General features: G+C 40.5%; 1 protein-coding gene across 1 annotated transcript in view; it reads left to right on the top strand.

Moving 5' to 3' along the window:
- Window positions 1-5,347: 5,347 nt before the first annotated feature.
- The window catches only part of FRK (fyn related Src family tyrosine kinase), a 54,786-nt gene continuing 42,343 nt past the window's right edge, over window positions 5,348-17,790 (top strand). Inside the window, exon 1 of the mRNA XM_052781320.1 lies at window positions 5,348-6,426. Coding sequence (XP_052637280.1) covers window positions 5,996-6,426 — 431 coding nt within the window. The 5' untranslated portion in view covers window positions 5,348-5,995. The remainder of the gene's footprint in view (window positions 6,427-17,790) is intronic.

The raw sequence follows: 17,790 nt of genomic DNA, 5'->3' as shown, positions 1-17,790 counted from the left end.
TTTTCATTGAAAAGAATGGCAATTTGCAAATTACAGAAACAAAATGGAAGTGCTGATTAAAAGGATTATAAAAAAGCTACAAAGTGGTGGTAATGTGTTCCATTCCAATGTGCAAATGGAAAGAAATATAGCTGAAAAGACAGCTATAATAAAAAAAATCACTGTGCTTCATTTCAATTTGTTACCTTAAAAAAACAACACAACTTTAGAATATTTAATAATTTAAATTGTTTCCCAAGCACAGATGCAGAGCAGTATGCATTTGCTTTTTTTCTAATTTCTTTAAAGATCATATTATTTGAATATTTTACTTTGCTGGAACATTCGACTTGCTGTATCATAATGCATTAAGAAGTTTTTCGAAGCGAGGTATTTTATGTCAAATATTTAAATTAGCATATATTAACACAGCAGTATAACTACTGACTTGAAAAAATTATACAATATAGAAAGTGATTGTACAGGCAGCAGTTTCATACATCATTTAATTACAATTCTTGTATTTTATACCTTAATTTCTTGTGTTCCCACATGGAGTTTTTTCCTGTTTACAAAATTTGGAACAATTGTGGAGGAAAATGTTTGTTTCTATTGTGATCTCATCTTCTTATTAAGAAAAACCACTCTCTCTATCAATTTCCATTTTGGAATGATTCATATTTCTTAACAAGACCGTTGGTGGATATTGCCTTGGAATATTCTTTTTTCCCCAGCAGAGTACCATTCTGACTGTAATTCTTCTCTGCATGGCATAGGGGAATTGTTTCAAACATCATGTATCATCACTACCAAACCCCGATGCTCAGTGATATTCACTCCTTGTCTCTGAAATACAAAGAAGCGTATTTATGAGGTGGAGGAGGTTTCATTTTTTCTAAAACTCTAAGATTTTATGTAATTATACCAATAGTTTCATGCAGAGCACATACAAATCAATAAAGATAGGAAATATCTGTAATGAAAACTCATACAAAATTGTTTTTGAAAGCATGAAACACAAATAAAAATTCTATCAAAACAAGACTTTTGCAATATTATGGATTCAAATCTTATCTGTACTTATTTAATACGACTCAGTCTGATACCTTAATTCATGCAGAGCAGTACCTCATTCCAAGAGCACTTCAGTTAATATCAGTGTTGCAGATTAGGTTTGTACTAGGCTTACTAAAACATATCATATTAACATTATTTTTCTGTCCATTCAGGAGACTAAGAAATATGTTTCACCACCAGGTTTAAACATGATTGTTTTGTAGAATAAACAAGGCCTAAAGAATATTGACTTTAAGTTAATTAGAATTTGATTTAATGGATTTAGAGGACTGCAAATTAATCCTTTAAGCAGGGGTAAGGCTCCTTGCAAGAGTCTTACTTGTATAGGACTTTGTAAGCAACATATAGAATATAAAAAGTAACTTCAGATATCTGTCATCCTCAAACCTATAGCATCAGCGTGGAGTTTTTTCTTCATGGAACCAGGAAATATACTTTAAAAGCAATGGGGAATTACCTAGTTTGAAGGAGGAAAGTACTACTTGATTGAATAGATTTGTTTCCTTTTCTAAAATCTAAGTTTATATGATCCTGTCAGACACAGATTGTAAATGATCCATCTTTGTTTTAAGGTATTGCATATTTCAAGAAACTATTTGCAGTATTAATGATTTCTTAAATAATATAGAGACCAGAATACTAAATTTCAGTATCTGTACTGTAAATGTGCCATTCTGGTCATAATAAATTAATCTTTCTTGCTAGCTATTGCTGGCTGTAAGAATGAGGTGAGACTCTTGTGTCCTTCTCAAAGCATTTTTGCTAATAAAATTCATCAATATATCTGATTAAGTCTTTTGCAGTCACATTACATCCAGTAGCTTATTTGTTTGGACACTTTTCTGGTTTGACACTCAGCCTCCAAAACAAATTAAGTGAAGATACAGAAGGCCAGTAAGCAATACAGATCTGCTTGGCCTCCTTTTGCAAAAAGAAAATATAGTAGGATGTAAGGCAAAAGAACTAAATTAAGCCCAGAAATAGGCGATGCAGAGATTATCCTATTAAACTATACATAATACAAGTGCAGAGGACTCAGACAATAGTTTATATTGAAAAGCCCCTTTATATACATGATTATCCTCATTTGTTCCAAACTGTGAGCATGGAAATTAGGATTATGGGATTTATCAGATTTTATTTTTTTCAGTAAAACTGGCAAGAACATTTTTATTACATGTTCATTTTTTTCTTGCCTGTAATAAAATTATATAGTCTCTAAAACATAAAGAGTACTGCTTTATTTTCAGAAATGCAGAGAATCCACAATAAAGTCACCACGATGGGAACAAAGACCCTTGCAGAGGCACTGCTGCAGTGTGGCCACCGCAGCTTAGCCACAGTCCTGCCCCACATGGGCTCAGGAATCTGGCTCAGCAGTTCTCAGCAACCCCATTCCTCTCTCTTTTAGAAGAGAGTTTTAAATCTGATGAAATTCATGGCTATTTGTTAAAGTGTACTTGTTTCATGGATAGAACTGATCCTGAAGAGTTGATTGGGAGGAAAGTAAACTGATTTTTAGTTATCGATCACTTCCAGCAAAAGTCTTTCTGGTCTTGTAAAGCCAAGCAGGGGCATAAATTGGGAAAGAAGATGAATTTAAAGCCTGGGTTTATTTGAGATAAGATATGCATATACACAAATGTTTGCAGGCTTAAACCCTGTTCTAGCTACAGTTATAAATATTTATCTGAGTGGTCTCAGTGAATGCAGTGTGATTTCTAATGTATATGTATATTGGTACCTGAGTATAAAGATAGGTCTTGATCCTGAAAAGAGCTGTGCGTGAGATTGGTTCTGTAAGATGCAAGTGGCTCCATTGTCATGGTGAAGCCCTTCTGTGCAGTAAATGTGTATGCAAATCTTTGCTGGATTAAAGCCCAAGTTGCCAGAACCACAAAACGTTACAGGAAAAGCCAATCAAATATGCAAACTGAAAAAACCCAGATTATTTAATACAACTTTTCTAATACTCTCTGGTTTTAGTACATGTAGATAATTCTTTAAACAAGACTGATGAAGATAGTTTCTTTTTCAACACAGGCTATTCCTGACTTTGGATATTGTCCATCAGACCTAAGAAAAGTAAATATCTCTTAGATATCTGTGTTCTTATTGATCCGGATAGTGATTAATAATTGCTGTGGGGAAAAATCATGTCCAGGGGTGCTTCAGAAACTAAATACTATTTTCATAATCTCCAAAATTAGTATGCCATATTTGATTGGACCCAAAGGGTTCACTACAGATTATGAGGTTTAGTGATCACATAATGTGCATGGTATTTTCTCCTTTATTCAGTTTCTTTTGCAGCATTGCAGAAGAGGAGCAAGTAAGCAGTCCCCCATCCGTCTTCAGTGGACGTGCACCTGATAGTGATAAATTTTGAGTGGAGACTTCCTTCAGTCATCCCACAGTCCCTAGTCCATCAGTAGGCTTCTGCCTGTGCCACTGGTCTCCTCATTCAAAGGGCTGACTGAGACATGACGAAAACAAGTGGCTTTGGTTTCTAAGTTATTTGGTTGGGTTTTCTTTCTAGTAAAGTAAAGCAACAGAAGTCAGCATCTTGGAGCTGAGAGACATGTTGTGAGAGACTGGACAGAGTTAATGCCTCAAACACCCATCGTGGTGGACACAGAGAGACCGGGGCCTGCAGAGACCACCGGGGCCTGGCTTTTGTGGTTGAGGGAAGGAATGGAACTTGCTTGCAAGGCTGCATAGCAGCACCACATGTGAGGGACTGAAAGAGTTAATGTCTCCAACATTGTGGTGGGGCAAGTTCTGCCTAACAACGAACCAGCAGTTGAAGAAGTTGATCAGTACAGATCAGCCCAGGACATCAGGAACAGGACACGGAGGGCATGCAGTGCCGTGCCGTGCTGTGCCGGAGGATGCACAATTCCCTGTTCTGACACTGCTGAGCGGGGCAGCTCACCATGCATGGCCAAAGATCCAACAACAGTCATGCCTGCAGGGAGGGAGAAGTTACTCCCCAGACGACCCCCAAGCCCACCGACCCATTTCCTGAAGCTTCTGAAAGCACAAACGACGCACGACACCTAATTAGCCCAAGGAGTTCCAGTGCCCGCCCGAAGGAGGGTCAAGGAGATTATAAAAGGACACGAACTGAAGACCCATGGGCGCGTGCCCTCCAGAACTGGACCCCTTGGCTGACTGGACCAACGCTGGACCCAGGACTGGTGAAATCTTTCTCTTTTTCCTATCTTTTCTCTCTCTTTCTCTTCCCCCACCCCCCAACTCCTACACTTCATGCCTTTAGACACAAACCCGTTGACCAAGCCTGGGACTAGCAGTGCATCCAGCCACCCCTGGGCCCTTCTCTGAGAAGGAGTCTAGAAAGCAAGGGGGCCCGCTCTGAACCTCGTGACTCAACAGGAGGGATCTCCTTATTCCCTGAATTGATATATATGTCGTTACCACGTGTTATACAGTTTACTGACGTAGTTTCATGCCAATTCTTGTGAGAAACCACAACACCTACTGTTACACCTTCCAAGTTCAAGCTGCTTCTGCCATAAATAAAACGTTCAACTGATGATTTGGTGTCGCTTCACTTTAATTTAGCCTGAGGGAATTCTGCACCCACCAGGACCCCTCCCTGGTCTGTCCAGCCCCGGCTGTGACTCATGTGTGAATGGTTTAGGAAAACAGCAGTTAAAGGAGCCAGTTTTCTTTACCACCAGGAAGCTATAGGTCCATGTGTGGGTTTTGATTGACCTCTTATCTGTAAGAGTTTGCCTCTTACTGAAATGCCACCGCATGGTGCAGACAGGCTATCTCCTGTGCTTCCTGCTCCTGCTCCAAGCATTGCGTGTCCCCCAGGCTGTGGTGATTTCCAGCTGTTAGAAAGCTTGGGCTGCACTGCTGGGATGTGGCAGTCGGCTCTCCAGGCTGCTTTGCCACAGGAGTACCCAGACACCCGTGCTTGGTCTGTATGACAGGTTGTAGGTGCTTTAGAAGTGGGAATATACTGGCCAATGTAGTTTCATCGGCTTACGTGGTGACTGGAAGACAGCCATTATTTTTATATGTGGTTGATATAATTAGTCAACCACCTAGAGCAATTTTTTTGGCTAATGCCTTTGTTTCCTTAAAATGCAGAATAAGGAATGAATTAAAATCTCTTGCTGTATTTCTGTAAGCCCCATATATTTAATTTTCCTTGTAAGAAGTGCCAAACGCAGCTCAATAAAAAAAAAAAAGCCAGAGGACTGGTTTGAAGGGCGGGCGCTTGGCTGGGGAAAGCCCCCGGGTGTGCGCGAGAGCAGAAGCCGCAGGTGCACTCCAGGTGAGGGCGTCCGCTGGCCTCCAGCGAGCAAAGGCTTCCCACTGGGAACTGAAACCAGCGCAAACCAGGAAACAAAAAGAAATATTCAAGCTGTCCACGTCAGAGACTGCTGAGGAAATAGGCAGGTCAGCTTGGTTAATCATTACCAAGGCAGACTTCACAGACCTTCACCACTGATCATATGACAGGACCTCTTCTGAGATAAGAAAACACCCATCCCAAGCAGGAAGAATTGAGAAGCCTCCCTTGCTTAGATGTTCTGACTTTATTGTTTTGCTGTGGGAGAAGAGGCTCCACACTCCCTGTTGTTCCCAGAGCTCAGCCCAGCACAGCAGTTGTGTTGCTTTCCTGTTCTGAAGAGGAAGTGAGAAATTCCTTCCACATGTGCTCCGGCACTTGAATACTCAGGTTTCAGTCCCGATCCAGGAGCTGCCTGTAATGAGCTCTCAGTGGGGCTCGGAGAGGAGTTTCCAGCTGTGCCAAGAGTTGTTTCATTCTGTGCCAAAGGAGGAGGGGGAGAAGAAATCCTACAAAAAGCTAATATGTTAATGGTGCAAAAATTGGTCTAAGGGTACGCGACTGGGAAAAGAGAAAGAAAAGCAGAAGCAGAGGAAGGCACAAGGAAACAGGATGGGAAACTTTTGTCAGAAGCACTGCGCCTGTTTGGAGCCCTACATCCCATGCTTATTCTCGGGGAGAGATGGTGAGCAGGATGAGAAAGTCAGCCAAGTCTTCGCCAACCTTGCCGTGGTAAGGCATGACTTCCAAGCAGGACAGAAAGATGGAGACAGTAAGGTAAAAGAAAAGCCTTTACCTCCACTGCCTGGCCAGCATCTGGTGAATATTTGCAGATTTGTGGCACTCTTCGACTATGAGGCTCGTACTGAGGAGGACTTGAGCTTCCGAGCCGGGGACAGGCTTGAAGTGCTGGATGCATCCCATGAGGGCTGGTGGTACGCTAGGCTCTTCCTGCCTACAGGGTCAGTCTGTCCTGGCCGCAAGCTCCAGGGCTACATCCCCGCCAACTACATAGCTGCTGACCAGAGCATCGAAGCTGAACCGTGAGTAACACACGTAATGCACACCGCAGTCTCTTTTCTGTTAGGTTAAATGGGTTTGGGACAGGCGGTTATAGACTCTTCTCTTGCCGAGTAGTACCCTGCCATGCTCAGCCTCCAGTGGTCCTACTGGTGATAGTGCTAGCTGGTGTGTGCAAGGAAAACACACTGTGGTCACAAGAAAATCAATTACAAAAGGCAGGGTGTTGAAGGTTTTGGTTTAAATCATTTCACTCTCTGATGTACCCTAATCACCTGTTAAAGAAGCATCTGGGAATATTAGGTTGGTTACCACTGTGATTGTTTATTATTTTTATTTGTATAACAGTACATGTGTGTCAGATGCTTCCCAGAGAGTGAAAAGATATGACCCCTGCCCCAAACAGTGTTCAGCCTAACCAGCTGCAAAGTTATCAATTAATCAGAGTTTCAGGAAGCTACCTTCACACCTTTACGTCTTCTTACAAATGATGCGTAAGTCTCTAACAGATAAGTTTTTTATGGTTTCCTCTACATTATTTGTTTCTTCTTTGGAGGCAAATCTCTACCCTCAGGACAAACTTAACTGGAGTAAGTATTGCAAAGGGCAAAAGAGTGGATATAGCAAGGGAGTACGAATTGAATTTGTTAAACTTTCACAGAGTTTAATTATGCAGCCCATGTTTTTCTGCCCCTTCAAAACATGTCCTGTCTTATTTAATATTCTGAACTAGAGCAGAAATCACACAGAATCAGTTACTTGGCTCCCTAGTGAGGATGAGTAAGGTCTGATGCAGCCTGGGATGCAGAGTTACTTACGTGTGTTGCAGTGAGAGGCAGCGTTTGCCGAAATAGGTCTGACTGCAGTTCCAGAGGTATGTTTTGGCAAAAATTACTGGTGTGGAATGAGACAGCAGAAATGGCGTTCATTATTAGTCTCAGAATTAATGTTGACTTTAGAGGGATGATGTTGCAGCTTTACAGTTAAATCTCATTTGGACCTGAAACATCGTCTCCGATCTGATCTGCCCACTGTACCGCCAAGGGCTAGGAGAATTGGCTCAGATATGATTATGCCAGTCTTTTATCAACTGTAGGATTTGTGCTAGAGGCATTTTGGGGCAACTGTAAGATTCCTCTCTAACCTGAAGACCTTAATTTCCAGAGTCTGACCAGCTGTTTCTATTTCTGTATTCAGGCAGACAACCCTTTCAATGGTCATGTTCAAAAGAATTCTTCCAATTGCAGAAATTAATCTGCAGGGAAGGCATTTTCTGAACCACTTGAGAAATGGTGGTAGGCTCTAATTCAACTCAGCTTGGCCTTTGCTCTCTTTCAAGAACTAGTTTTATTACAAGTCGTCTAAGATTTCTGCTTGCTGTTAATACTTTGAAAGTAATTTTGCAGTTATACAACAAAGTCTTAGCTCTTAAGGTCCCTCTTACCTTTCTATACCAAATCATCAAATACAAAGTTAAGTTTGCCAAAGTGCATTGTTGCATAACCTCTGGTTTTCTCTTGTTACAGAATCGATTTTATTTTATTTTACTCTCTTTATATACCTTTCTCCCTTTATTAATAAAGGCTGAGTTTTGGCAAAAGATTTTTCTTTATAGATTGTTAGAACACTGGAGAGGAGGAAATAGAGAGCTTTTACAGCTCTCAGATGAAGTCATTCCTCCAAAATGAGTTTTTAGTTTCGTACCAAAACTAATCTGGCTAAACATGTTGTCTTTTCTCAGATTTTCTTCTAAGACACTTGGCTTTAGTGATCTTCATATGTATACAAGACTGTCTGCTGTCGGGCCACACACATATAACCATAGACCAAGTCAGGTTGGAAAGGACCTCTGAAGGACATTTGAAGCAGTTGTCCCAACTCAGTCATGGCCAAAATAAAGTTAGACCCATTTGCTTAGTTGAGCATTTCCAGTTGAGCTTTTCACCCTCATGGTGAAGACTTTTTTGCCTTGTATCCAACTGGAATATTCCTTGCTACAATTTCCTCCAAGAATTCTCTTTCATACACCCTCTGCATTTCACACCTCTGTTATCCTAGTGAAACAATAAGAGCAACAGTAATGATGTTTTAAAGAACTAACCCTTGTTTTCCCTAAAGTAAAAGAATGAGGGTGAAAAAAGTTGTTCTAATATCTCTTTAATTAAAATTCAATGTTTTAATCATATTCTCTGCCCAAACTTTAAATTTAAACTTCTTTCACCTTTCCATTTTGATTTTAATTATCTCTCCCCTTTGGTGTTGGCCAGTTGCTCATGGCCCTGATATAGACATTTGTGGAAACAGGAGAAGTTTTTATTGCATCCTTGCATCCTTTATACCAGTCCTTTATGGTCCCAGCACAGAACTGACAAAGAATGGAAGACTTAGATCACATGGTCACCTGCCAAAATGCATATATACCATATATTTGCAGTGTCTTGTTTAGGCTTTGCAGTATTTGCCAGGCACAGCTGATCAACAGTCTCTGAGCTAGTTTAATGCACATTTCCTAGCTCCAACTAGCTTCTGTGTATCTGCAGAGACGATGGGAATTTTAGCTTATTTCTGGGCTATATCTCCATCTTACTAGATTAAGACAAACTGGCTAAACTGTTCTGGGAACGAGACTTAATTCATGGTGTGACTTGTAGGAAGCTTGGGAAGAAAACATGATTTTTTGCAGCAAGAAAGGCCTTTTTGAATTTCCCTTGGTAAAAAAAAGAATGAAGGAAAGTAAGAAACTTTTCTTCCTTGTCCTTATTTAGATAACAGTTTTTCTTCCTGGAATTCTCTTTGACTCCGTACAATATGACTGAGGTGGTACTGATAAGGTAGATCAATAACTGGATGAAAGGGCAGAAAGGGTGTGCAATATCTCCAGCCTGGGGAAAACAAAAATGAAATACTATTTAAAAGAAAGGGAATTTTTGTGTATCCTTGGCTATCAGAATGTTCAAGCAGAACTGAGAAGGAACAAGATTTTTTTACTGTGTTGCTTTCCTCAGACCAAAGTTTATTGGTAGAAATTGTATGCTAAAGCTGAAGGGAGACTTTATTTATATTTTGCTGATATATTTATATTTATGTTATATAACTAACTTATGCCAAAAGTCAAACACTTCCTATTTGTGCATGGTATCTTGTTAAAAATAAGTTTCTCTTGCCTCCTTCCTTTGGATTGAGTGATCTCTTCCAGTGTGAATGACTCAGATGAAGTCATTAACAACCTGTGTGAATAGGGGAAGGGGAAAAAAAGGTAAATCCGTGGCTTGGGTTCTGCCTGCTGCAGCATTGCTGTCCAAATGTGTGCTGCATAAGATTAAATACATCCAAGAAATGCACACCTGCTACCATGAAGGCTGTTTTGGACAGACTGAGGAAACAAGGCCCTTCATTTTTATATTTACCAGTAAAGCATCTTCTTATTGTTGATCTTTTCTAGCACCTGCAGTACTCCTTATACTAACAACAACCTGTCAGGTGGAGGGATGTGAAGGGATTGTGCATAGTGTCTCTGGAGACAGGGCTGTTCTCCTGGCCCTACCTGGGATAGGTGGGACAAGGCAGCCGAGGAGTGGAAGCATTCATCTAGCAAACTGTAGTCACACAGTGAACTTTCACTTCACGTGGAAATAAATCTCTTACGACAAAAATGTTCTTTTACTTAGTGTCTGACTAAAAGCAGACTCAGACTATGCTAATGATAAAGATAAATTAGCAACTGTAAGAACACTTGGTGCTCTTCTTCTCTCTGCATCACAGGTAGCAGTCAAAACCACGAGCCAGACAGATTTTTCATTTCTAAGGAATTTTGAGTGAGGTTGTATCTGCTGCATCCCATGACTTCAGAATGCACTTCTTTCTGTGTTTAGACATGTAATATTTAGAAAAAGAAACGCAAAAGATGCAATTAGAGATACAGTCACATAATTTAACTTGCATGTCCAGCAAAGGATGATCAGAAAAGCAATTTGACTGACACCAAAATCTGAATTAAAAGATATAAATTTCCTTTGCAAGGAGCATGACCTTCCTGTCTCTGCTCTTTCTGTGCCTGTTATTCTGCACTATAAACAGGAACCATAGTAACACATTCACCTGCCCTTATTTTATTACTGCCAGTTGTTTTAACTAAACAAGAAAATGACATAGTGCAAATTGTTATGGACAACAAATATAGCCCAGCTGTACAGTTAATTTTAATGAAAAAAAAATTAAAAAACTCCCTCACTGTTGGAGTGACATGAATTCTTTTTTTCTAGAAGAAAGGTAGAGTGTCCTTAGAGGGGGCTCTCACCTGCCATCCTGACAGACCTGTTGGCTGTTTATTGAAAGTCAACTTCATTCCATACCTTCATGCCAGCGTTATCGACACAAGACTGCTGTGCTGAAGGAAGTAAATCTACACAAATTCCTAGTAGATTAGGTCAAAGAAGATCACAGCAGTTACTTTTAACTTTCGCCAGTTTCCGAAACATTCCTTATTTCAGACAGATTTCTTATGTATGTATTTCCCAGCTGGTGGAAACTGAGCCCCAGACCTAATCAATGAAACCTCACCAGTCAATTCCACAATGAGCTTTTTAAACAACCCTTTGAAAGAAGAAGTGACTTGTAGGTTATTTTTGTCAATCTCCATAATTCCTTCACCTTCTGTGACCTGACTCAGCTTTAACTATTTCCTGCATTGACTGAATCTGAGTTACTATACATGAACAATAAAGCGTTCCCCGGGCTGACCTGTTTCAGACTTTCTGCAAAGTCAGGCTTACGGGGTTTCTTTGGTTCATGTGGGTCATTTTTCAAAGTAGTGTTTAGAGCCAAAATGTCTAGAGGCTCTTTTTAAAGTGAAACCTTAGGTTCCGCTGAACACCTCGCAAAACTGAATGTAATCCATTGTGGCTTCTGTGTGCTCCCTCTCTCTCGCTCTCATAATTCCTCTCTCTATTACAGTACAAACTCCCGAGGACACCACCAGAATCAGCAGTAACCCTTGTACTGAAATGAACTTGTAAAAACTGTTCACTGCTAACACGACTACACAAAGTAGTAGTAGGTTGTTCTCGCATTATTGGATCCTGTTACATTAAGTACAAAAGCTATTCTCATACAGTTTTTGGTAGAAAAGGTTTCTTTGTCACCAAAATATGTATTTATTATAAATCATCAAAATGGCTGTATGTGAACTCATTTGAAATTCAACTGATGTAGTTTATGTACATGCTTTCGTGTGTGCGTGCACATGTACACACACACAACATAGAGAAAGATCATAAGACTGATACTTTTAAGACCATGCAAAACAGCCCTGTGAGACAAGGCGTGTATTGCAAAGCTAGAAAATCATGCTTTTGACCTTTTTTGACCTTGTGTTCATAGCATTGGAAGAACCCAAAGTTTGGAATGTTTTGGAGAGCCATGTTTTGGAGTGCCTCTCTTGAATTTAAATGTTTGAATACTACAAAAAGACCATGAATTTAATCACTTTTTTAGTTGTGGTTGAGCATTCCAGTGCTGTCTTCAAGCATATCTCAAACTTTGTCTTCATTTCTGCTCATTTCTTAAATAAGCAAAAATACACTGAACACAAAAGGAGATGGTTTACAGAACTCTGAAAGGTCAGATTTTGTCAAGTGCCAGCAGTATTTACACATCCACGTGTATACCCATGTCCAGAAAATGTGTGTGTCTGCTCAGAAAGGTGGAAGGAATTATGACATTGTAGATGAGCAGTTCATGCAAACCTGTCTAATTTAGGTCACCTATTTTCTGTCAATGTGGTTTTCTAAATATACAACATTGCCTATTCAAGTTCTGAGAAATGAAGAAATTTCTTCCTACCTTGTCTTTATTTGAAATTAAGGTGTCTGTTATACATTATAATCATTATATACTAGTTTCCATTACCCTGTTGTGAAAGATTTGACAATGAATCATGTCAAGGCCAGAAACAATATCCTTAAAACCTGCAAGTGTAGCCAGTTAACTTTTCTTACAGCACTGTGAAACCCAGGTGGCCTTTACGGTGCCTTTTAGAAAAACAAAGACCATATATTGGTCAGAATAACTCAATAGTTCTGTTTGATGTTTTTTCTTCAGACTCAGTAGGAATAAGCGTTGTGCATGCTAGCGTAGATTAGTTGGTTTTGAGCAATGTTGTTGGCAAAAACATTCGCCAGGTACTGTTCAATGGTTACTGTTTCCTCAATAGTTATCTTTGATGGCTCTTGGCGCAGCACTGTGCACAGCTGTGCAGAGCTGAGTGATCACTGAGCTGGTTTAGAACTGAAAAATAGTAACCAACTGTTCAGCCAGGCTAAGAAGTCCTAAAGCTGGACTGATTTTAAACAAACTAGGTCAGGTATCTCTGTGAAGAATTATTCTGTAACATGTAAAAAGCACTGTTGGTTATAGAAGATTTTGGGGCTTTCTTTGTGTAGGATCATATCTGTACTGAAGAGATTAAGTCATAAAAACATAAGAGAGACCCTACGAGGTCAAACCAATGGCCCCTCTAGCCTCGTTATTCTGTTTCAGAGGGGATTTTATAAAAAGTGCACAGGCCCATCCACTTTCTTTGATCTGTTCCCTTTGTACTTCACCAGAGGCTGGAACTGTTGTATAAGCAATGTCAGAGGGTACACCACTGCCATGTCTAATTATGGACCTTTTGTCAAATCTGTTTAGCAAAAGCATAGGTGTTGACACTGCACAATTCTTTATTTCTGTCTGTGGGCAAAGACCAAGCTATTAGGAAAAAAAACAAAAACCAAAACCCACAAAACCCCCTCTCATCTCTGCAGAAAGTTTTGTATTCCTAAACAAGTGTTTGGCTTTTTTTTCTGGGTTGGTGATTGCTTAGTCAGGAGTGACTCAAAAAACCCATGGTCAAAATAAATAGGCACAAAAGGAAATGGTAGCGCTGCACAGGTCCCTGTGAAATTCAGGGACCAGTGCTTTACAGACCGCACCTATCTGCCCCATCTACCCTAATGCACCCGAGTCAGCCCAGGCAGCGACTTTACCCTCACATATTTACCCATCAATTCATTTTACTTCCTACTAAAGGTGCAGAACTAAACCCAGGATGTGTCCTGTTATTATCTTACAGATACTATCTTCTGATGTGAGGCTATGGAAGAGATGCCTTGTGCAAACATTGTAATAATGATGCAGCCTTCTAGTAGCCTAGTTTAGACAACACAATATTTGCCTGCACTTTAATTTTAAAACAGATTAGTAGAGAAAATATGATTAGTCAGGATTCAGATGTTTTTCTGTAATAAAATGTTTTGTTCCTTTTCAAGTTAAGCAAGAAAAGTATGCATAGCAAAGAAAGAATATAATTTATTAGGTGATATTTAAAAAAAGACAAATTATCATTATATATTTACTACTACATGTAAGAGGAAAAAACGATTTTCAGTGATTTTTAAATAGTACTATATGGGACATATTTGAAGATCCTTCTTGTGTTAGAACTTTAAAAATAAGAGATTAAACTTCTTTAGTTATAAAGCTTGTGCATCGGAGTTTCCTTAAATGTTGAAATTCAGGTTTGCATCTCAAAACTGTGTAGAAAAACCCCATAAGTGTTACAAGAAACTAGAATGGAAATCTACATCTTTGCAGTTTTCAATTCTCCAGTCATGCCTAGAATTCATCTGGAAATAGCTTTTCAGAAGATCAAACAAAATATTGATCATGAATGCATTCCTTTGCTTTATCACTTAAGACAAAGAGAAATACATACAGTTTTTCCATGCTGGTACACTAATCTTAATCAATGAGAACTGGAAAAACAAAGCAGTGAATTAAATAGTAAGTGATGGTTCCATAAAGGTTTGCACTAATTGACATTTTCATTACTTCTATGCAGACTACTCTATAATATTTTACAATATAAATTTACCTGCAGTAACATTGGTAAACATTTTCCCTTCGCTTTCTCTCACTCAAGCAGATATATTGCTAGTTTAATAATATTTTTCTGTAGTCATAGCACAAAGGATTTTGCAGCACACCTTTTCAAACCTCACTGCAAAAGAGAAAAAAAGAAATCTGAGAATCACATGTGGGAATGAATATATACCATGAATTTCAGAAATGATGAGAACTCACAAACCTCAGTCTTCCTTTCAAAACTACTGATCTTTTCAGTTAGTGGAAGTCTCTGTAAGGGTGTATGGAAGGAGTCTCTGCTCCTCTGAGGGTGTGGTGAAAGGAGCCGTACACAAGAACATGGAGAGACAAACCTGAGGGACAAACCTGAGGGACAAACCACGAGAAGGGAGGTGGTGACGAGGACAAGCCTGCTCAGTCGCACTCACCGATAAGGGTATGCGAAGTGTAGGAATGTTTCTTTTTCAGGAAGGTTATCTGAGGACCTTGCCAATAAGGAAAGGGAGGCAGGCAAACACACAGACACCAAACCTGACCGTTTAATGTTAACAACGGCAATAATTAGAAATAAACCTGGTCAGTCGCACTAATTGATGGGCTATCAAGAAATGGCAGGCAAACTTGGACTTTGCAACTGATAAGGATGCAAACCTGGGGGTCCAGGATGTTGGAGGGGGGTCTGTGGGGCTATGTCAAATGATGAAGCAAGGTTTAGGGAAAAGGGATCAGGGAGGAACAAAGAGGGGGTAGACGGAAAGGGGTATAAAAGGTGCCGTTCACATGTAAAACGGGGCCAGTCGGTACACTTGTCTGGCTGAGCCCTGTACCCGGTCACCACACACTGTCCTGTCTTCTCATTAAATCCTTTCTTGACTGTCTTTATGTGTAAGCTTACCCTCTGTCCCATCTGTGACTGGTGCAAGGACTAAGTGCCAGCTCCCTGGGGGGACTGGTGTGACTGGGTACTGGGCCAGCAGCTGGAGTCCGAGCCGGGATGTAGGTGCCCCTGGCCTGTGGTGTCCGCTGCTGGAGTAAGTGGGGTCTCAGTGCCAGATACTGGAGTGGGTGGGGGTCTTGGCCACCAGCCACTGGGCTATGTCTCAAAACCAGCTGCTGGGGGGACTGGCATGCATGAGGCGAGTGTGGGTGAAAGGGGCTGGGATCAGGTCAGGGTGCTTGGATGGAGAGATGGGCTGTGCTGGTATTTGAGGGGGGGATTCGCAAATGCGTGTGTGCTTGTGAATCTAGACTCTGTGTGTGTGTGTCCACGCTGTCACTAGTGTGACCTTCTGGCTCTGCCAGCCGAAGAGGAGAAGGAGGGGACTGTGCCGTGTTTTACGTGAGTCCTGTACATGGGTGCTGTTGAAGGCAGTGCCTCATCTGTGGCAGTCTGTGTGACCCGCCATGTCAGTGTCCTCTCTGTGTTTCTGTGTGTCTCTGAGACACGTGCTCAGCTTCACCGCTGGTTGAACCTGCAAACGGGAAAGCGGCAGACACATCCCTCAGCATGGGCAGAGACCCTGTGTCTCTGGGCTGGGCTCCAGCAGCCGAGCAGGAGGTCCCTGGCCTACAGCGGCTGGAGGAGGCGGCTGCTCCTAAATCGCCTTAGTAGTGTCCTTTACCTCTACTTCAAAAAAGAGAATCTTGGCTTTCTGTTCCTTTTATTGTATGCTTTTCCCAAACTCCTGCAGATTTATGAATGTTTAGAAGTGTGTATATATTCTCAGCTGCTGACATGGGTGAATCAGTATCATTTTTATCCATAGAAAGTCACGTGACGTTTTTTGCTGTTCTAGAATGATGACCCAATTAGCTTGGAAAGATAATTATTGGTTTTCTGAATACCTGCAAGGAAAGAAAAGAGAAAATGAGATCCTGTTCTTACTACAGAGCTAAAATGTTTCAAAAATCACCCAGAAACTTCCTTTGATGCTGACATACCTTTCTGACATGGTGTTGTGATCTCCTACAAAAGAAACCGTGTGTGTGGGTCTTGGGATGATAATATACCCACTGATATGGAGTCTGATGTGCTCCAGCTTTACTTCTGGAAGTCAAAGGTGTCTGTAGTGTGTCACCCTTCCCATCTGTCAACCTGAAAAGGTTACCCTGAAAACTGGGAGACCGTTTGGTTAAGAAATTTGTCCCCATGTGAAAGAACTGTTCTGTCCTTTGGCTCAGGGTCACCTGGGGGTGCCAGACTGCACAGTTCCTTTCCGAGTCCCTCTGGGGACAGTGACCTGGTTGTTCTCCACTGAAAGTTGACCTGAGAGGGGGCACGAGGCTGCTCAGACTGCTGGCAATAAGCTGAAGAGGTATGTGCCCAAGTGAATGTCCAAGAGAGAGCTCTGCACAGAATGGATGGAGAAATCTGCTCTGCCACTAGTGTCCTGTGCAGGCAAGAGGGGCTTTTTGTTACCGAGGGTTTCTGTATTACTTCTGTATTGAGGTGAGTTTCCCTGTGAGAAAAGAAAATAATTTCTCAGGAATGATTTTCTCAAGAAAATCAATTGAGTGCTTTTGGAAGCTGTAATGGTTTAAGTGAATGTATGATTGAACATTTTCTTGTCCTTTTGAGTTTCCCTTAATGTTAAATCAATTGATGTTATTAGTGTTCTCTGTACCATGTTAACATTAAGGCTACCTGAAGGTTTCAACTTTGTTCCTCAGTTGTTATGAATAGCAGAGTTATTGCTACTTTTAGAGTATATTATGGCAGTATATCAGTACTTCTGTTCATGTATGCGTTAGCAAATGCATACAGGTACTACTAGCACCGATGCAAGATTTTACAATGCTATTTGGAAGACTGTGCAGCAGAAATAGGGTCTGAGTAACACATTTTAAGGTTTTTTTTAGAAGAGGTGATTATATGGCTGTATTTCATGCCCAGTGTCCCAAAGCAATGCCCATTGAAGTCAATGGTAGCCTTTCATTGATTCCAAAGACAAGTTGTTAATGCAATGAAGTCCTTATACAGGTACAAAACCACTACTGGAAACAAACTTTGATGATTGACCTTAGTCTCTTAAATTGGAGAAATACCAGGGACTTATATAACTAAAACACCACAGAAAAAGTAGTATGATACCACTTTCATCTACTGTTTATTTTCTCATATAGAAGAACTTCAGAGTAGATTAAATAATACAGCATGCAGATGACCAATATTGTGGAGAATGAATGCAAATGTTGAAATTAATTACACAATAGCAAAGTGGGGACTCGCAGGATGAGATTTATTTATGGGCATTTCCGCAAATTAACTCTATCAGATTGTGATTTGATTCCTGGTTTATTATCTTTTGTTCCTATTTTGCAGTGAAACTAGTATTGGGTGAGCTATGCTAATTTACAGAGCTCATGCATTTGGCCTTTTAATACTATCTCTACAGGAGCAATAGTCATTTCCCAGTCATTACGGAGTGCAAAAGTAGCCAAAGGTGCAATGGTTTGTCATCCTGAAGCAGACTCAGAGCAAATCA

Source organism: Harpia harpyja, chromosome 3, assembly GCF_026419915.1.
Source record: "Harpia harpyja isolate bHarHar1 chromosome 3, bHarHar1 primary haplotype, whole genome shotgun sequence".
Classification (NCBI taxonomy): Eukaryota; Metazoa; Chordata; class Aves; order Accipitriformes; family Accipitridae; genus Harpia; species Harpia harpyja.
Note: the sequence above shows the minus strand (reverse complement) of the source record. Positions and strands in the feature narration are given on the sequence as shown.